General features: G+C 39.4%; 1 protein-coding gene across 2 annotated transcripts in view; it reads right to left on the bottom strand.

Moving 5' to 3' along the window:
- Positions 1-1,710: 1,710 nt before the first annotated feature.
- Positions 1,711-4,983, bottom strand: part of cdh11 (cadherin 11, type 2, OB-cadherin (osteoblast)) — a 61,629-nt gene continuing 58,356 nt past the window's right edge. For both annotated transcript variants that reach the window (XM_016522191.1, XM_016522192.1), the window contains exons 11-12: positions 3,996-4,247; positions 1,711-2,798 (exon numbers count right to left, since the gene is read on the bottom strand). In XM_016522191.1, coding sequence (XP_016377677.1) covers positions 2,302-2,798; positions 3,996-4,247 — 749 coding nt within the window. In that variant the 3' untranslated portion in view covers positions 1,711-2,301. The remainder of the gene's footprint in view (positions 2,799-3,995; positions 4,248-4,983) is intronic.

The following is a 4,983-nucleotide window of genomic DNA, read 5'->3' as shown; positions in this document are numbered from 1 at the left end:
TATAAAGACTATTCAAATATTTCAGTGTTTTGAAAGGCAAGTGACATTCTATTCAATCATTTGCCGTGCTTCATCGGAGTGGGCGGAGCTCAGCAGACGTTTGATGCGATTTGCTTGCTGTGAAACTCTGATTGGTGGGATTCTTTACAGTATCATGTGTAATGCAGTTTTTCACCAGGGATTTCACTGTTAAACATGATCATTTAAAACATAAGTTGAAATAAAGCAAACTGATGCCTTCAACAAAAGCACATAGCATTGATTGACATGCATTTTTAATTCCGTAACCCGGCTGTTGTACTCAATATGACGATTACGTTTCAAACAAAAAATTTATACAATCCACACAGGGCATTTTTCAGAAACAGTAAACCAGATTCCAAAACAATCAGCCGTGTTGGTGGAAATCTGGCGATTGCGATTGGCATGTATCTGTAGACCACTGGTTAGAAATCACTAATCAGCTAACAAGCGGATGCCACCCGCTGCTAGTGTGCCTCCGATGACTCGCACGTAGTTCTTTGACAGAACACGTCTAGAGACATGACAAGAAAAACTCATGCAGAGTGACAATTTTTCCTACTCAGAAGCACAGATAGCCATATCCTTTCTGACAATAACACCCGGTGGAATAAACCAAAACCAGTATTTTTAAAGGGCATGCATTTTAGCTGCTTGTTAAGGACACCCAGGATTCCATGGAGGATAGCAAAGGGCTACGGTTCCACTGGAAACGGTTTGTCATCAGAGGCTATTTCCTGTGCTTCACTTCATACACGATTACGGCAAATGTAGTCTTCCTGCATGGGCAAGAAGAGCCTGCAGCAGTGCTCATCTGTTTATTCCCAAGCCCCTTCAGGGCAATTGGTGTCCAATCTCATTCAGGTGGCTGAAGTTTGGTTTTATGTAAGACTATTTTTCTTTTCATTCTTTTTCTTTTTTTTTAACAAAGTGCACATTGACCTTTCAGTGTGCGGCTACCCTGGGAAAGGAAAGAATGCGAGCCTCTCTGCTGGGAGACAATGGAGAGACCTACCACTGGAAAGCAAAGAAGTGGCCGGTGAAAAGCTCTGCATGTCTCTGCGAGTGTAAATGCAATTCATGTACTGCACTGCATTCGTTCAACCTTTGTGTTTCCGTCATGAGTTGTGCTACAGTGGTTACACGTTGTGCAAAGCGCTGATACATTGTGTTCAAATTTCTTACCGCCATCGATCATTTTTATAAAAAAGCATTTATTTAAAAGTTTTTGCTTCTTAGATTGAAGCACATAATAAAGCAACAGTACAATGTTCATAAAATATAAGTGTGATGCTGTAATATTTTCCTTACATGTTGAAATACTGATATTTGTATGTATACTAAAATAAGAACTTTTAAAATTGTACAAATAGTTACCATAAAATCGACATAGAAATTAGCCATTTCTCACTGCGACAAGACAGACTGCTATTTTCTCACCAAGGAGAATAACATAAGCCATTAAAGAAAATGAGAAATGAAAAAAAAAGAAAAAAAATAATAATAATAAAAAAAAAATAAAAAAAATTGATGGTCATAATATCATCATAATAAAAAAAAAGAAGAAATAAAATTATTTACATAAACTGTTCGGTGTAAGATTGATCCTTAAGAGACATATTTTGCACTTTGTACTGTACATACGTTATAAGGACTTTAGCTTGCTTTAAACAAACTATAACAAAAAAAAAACAAGAGGACCTGTTTGGACAATATCTCCAAAGACAATATGGAGGCGCTACAGAAGTTACAGAAGTCTTAATTTGCTGACGTTCGCTCCAGATTATTAATAAGGCAACTGTTTTTGTTTTTATTTCTTCGTGAGCTCGTTCACAGTATCAGCAAATCCATGTCTCTCTGTGATCCACATCCATAACCTCAAACCTGTAGGAACCTACAAACATCAATAGTGAAACGTAATGTTCTTCAGTTCTTAAACAACATTGTCACATATTTCCTTATTTCATACACTCCACAGAGACACATCCACCACAGATGTGTCTATGTGTCTTTTATCTTTTTTGTTGTTGTTGTTGTTGTTTTATTTTGTTTTTGACAAAAAATATATATTTCTACCCTTCTGACTCCCCCCATAGCACATTGTGATCGTACCTATGACACTCCCAGCATCTAGTATACTGCGCGTATACTAACAAACAGCCTAAAGTTTACTATAAAGTGAAAAACTCATGGAATACTTATAGTAAACTTCACAAAACACACAGTTAGTGGAGGAGGGCCGGGTGGAGGGAGATGAAAAATGACTTATTTGAGCGAATGTTAAGAGTTGTCATCAGCCGAGTCTTTCGTGCCGTAAAGATCGGCAAGTTTCTTGAAGCGCGGCCCCCAGCTTTGGAGGTAGTCGTAGTCCAGGTCTGAATCTGTGGTCACCGACTCCAAGGAACTCAGAGAGCCAGCGATAGAGCCTCTACCTTCATAACCGTAGATCTGAATGGAGTCATACGGGGGCGCTGTGGGGTCATTGTCCGCGTCAGAAATCCGCGTTTTGATGAAATCATCCACGTCTACGCTGTTGCCAATGGGCCTCAGGCCAGGGCACATGGGATACTGCAGCTCGGGCTTGATGTCCTTACGGGGCAGGAACCCATTGGCACCGTCTGGATTCTGTAAGGTGGCGATGTCAAATGCCTCTGTGTCCTCCTCGCCACCTCCCTCATCATCATAGGTGATGATGTTCTCCCGAATGTCTTCCTCCTCAAATACGATCAAAGGCTCCTTTTTCTGGCGTCGCAGGGCCACAAACAGCACCACAATCGCTGTAGACATGCAAACAAATGTTAAGCCAATGCTAATAATATCTCTTACTTATGCTGGAATTGCTATGTTGCTTCTCTGTAGGTAATCACATCAGAAACTGTTTTCTTAAATGTAGTTGTTGGAAAGATTTGACTATGAAGATAAAGTGTTCCCAATAAATGCAATGTTTTAATATTGCACTTTGATAAGTCTTGAGACAGCTAATATATCTTGGGAAATTATGAACTGTTATATTACAGCTCTTCGATATGACTTGACAAGCTTTAAACATTAGACAAAATTCTAAATCCCTCGTAAGACCGTTCTCTCAGTGCAAGGTTACTAACTTTACATGGTTTCCCGAAAATACACTCAATGATTGTGTGTACATGTCGCTGTCTGTTCAAAAACTTTGCATTTTTTTTACTTTGCATGGAAACATACAGTAAAAATGTAACCATCATAACTGTACAAAGTTTAGGTTGTTCAACAAGTGACTACATAAGTTTGCCTTACTCTCTCAGTGCAAGGTTACTAACTTTACATGGTTTCCCGAAAATACACTCAATGATTGTGTGTACATGTCGCTGTCTGTTCAAAAACTTTGCATTTTTTTACCTTTTTTTTTTACTTTGCATGGAAACATACAGTAAAAATGTAACCATCATAACTGTACAAAGTTTAGGTTGTTCAACAAGTGACTACATAAGTTTGCCTTACAATTACTCTGAAGCATTCGTCTCTAACAATTTAAAATATAGACACGGTCCGAGTCACTAGTTAAAATTGCTTATTTCTCTGGATTTAAACATTCTTCGAAACATTTGGGATAGTGTAAGTACACAAGTCAGCAAAATATATAACACTGTTCTAGTGGTTTTTGGATATTTTAATAAAAAATACTGTGCCTTTAAGTAAACGATCGTCTTTACAACCTACTTAGGCTCACAATGCTTTTGGGAAACAAATCCGTAATCAGTTTTTAGAGGCAAGCAAAGTCAATAAATGATGTTCTCTGTAGAGTATCTGTTCTTTAAATACTTTATGTTTCTGTAGTTGTATAAGTGTAAAAGAACACCAGTGTGTTTTGGGGTGAAATGCAAATATTGACATGCATCAGGTCTCTATAAGATGTTTAAACCAACCAAGCAAGACCTCTATTATTTACACATGGTTGCTTTGCTTGTATATTCATATACAAATATAATTAGGCTTACCTAGTAGAATAACAATACAGGCCAAAATGGCAATCAGAGCTCCGGTGCTGAGCCCTGCAGAGAGGATGAAAGGTTCGACATTGCAGGAGAGGATGGTGTCTTTGCTGTCGCAGCTGCACACTCGGATTATAAGAGTATTGGTGCTGCTCATCGGGGGTACGCCGTTGTCATTGATCTCGATGGGAAGGTGATACACATCCTGGGTCATTCTGCTGAAGCCCTTCCGGATCACAAAGATGCTAGCAGTGCTATCTGTGGAAGCAACAGAGGAACATTGATGGAATGTTTACTTCAGCTGATGAGGATTTTAGTAAATAACAACAGAGTTGTAAATGTGCTGAATAGAATTACAGGAAAGTTTTTTTCATTCCCTGGAGTTTAGGTGCCATGAGAACTACCCACAGCCACCGGTGAGAGTCAATGAGGTGTGAATCCTCCAATATTAAATTCATGTTTAATATTGAGAACATTTATCAGCTGTTGGAAGTGTAATCATAGTTAGAGTGGAGGGAGCGGTATTGGTTTTATTTGCAACTGGGAGGGATGGATCAGTGCCAGCGCATTTCCCTGACTCAGTGCAAGGTCACGCTGGAGGCATAGATGGAGTGAGTTCATTTAGGGGCCTGGGGTTTAGTCATTTTCATTCCCTCTGGCACCACTTTCTTCAACCTTCAGTGACTCTGTCAGGGAAGGCCACTAATGATTTGGCTACAACGCTCATATAGCATGACGCCGTGGACAGGATCGATCAATCTAATGTTATCCATTATAATTCTATATCATATTCTGTCAGTGAGATTACCATGGGCTGTGTGAAGTATCAATTTGCAACATTTGAACCCAAGAGAGCTTCTCTGGGTCCTTGTTCACGATGTGGTGCTTTTGGGCCACCTTGATTGGTAAATGCTGTACACTGAGAACTCTCACGGAAGCCTCCTTTGTGCCAGGAAGGGAGCATGAATGCGTTGGCCATGTACACATGATGTGT

Source organism: Sinocyclocheilus rhinocerous, unplaced genomic scaffold (assembly GCF_001515625.1).
Source record: "Sinocyclocheilus rhinocerous isolate Xijiao unplaced genomic scaffold, SAMN03320098_v1.1 scaffold660, whole genome shotgun sequence".
NCBI lineage: Eukaryota > Metazoa > Chordata > Actinopteri > Cypriniformes > Cyprinidae > Sinocyclocheilus > Sinocyclocheilus rhinocerous.
This window is presented reverse-complemented; position numbering and strand designations above follow the sequence as displayed.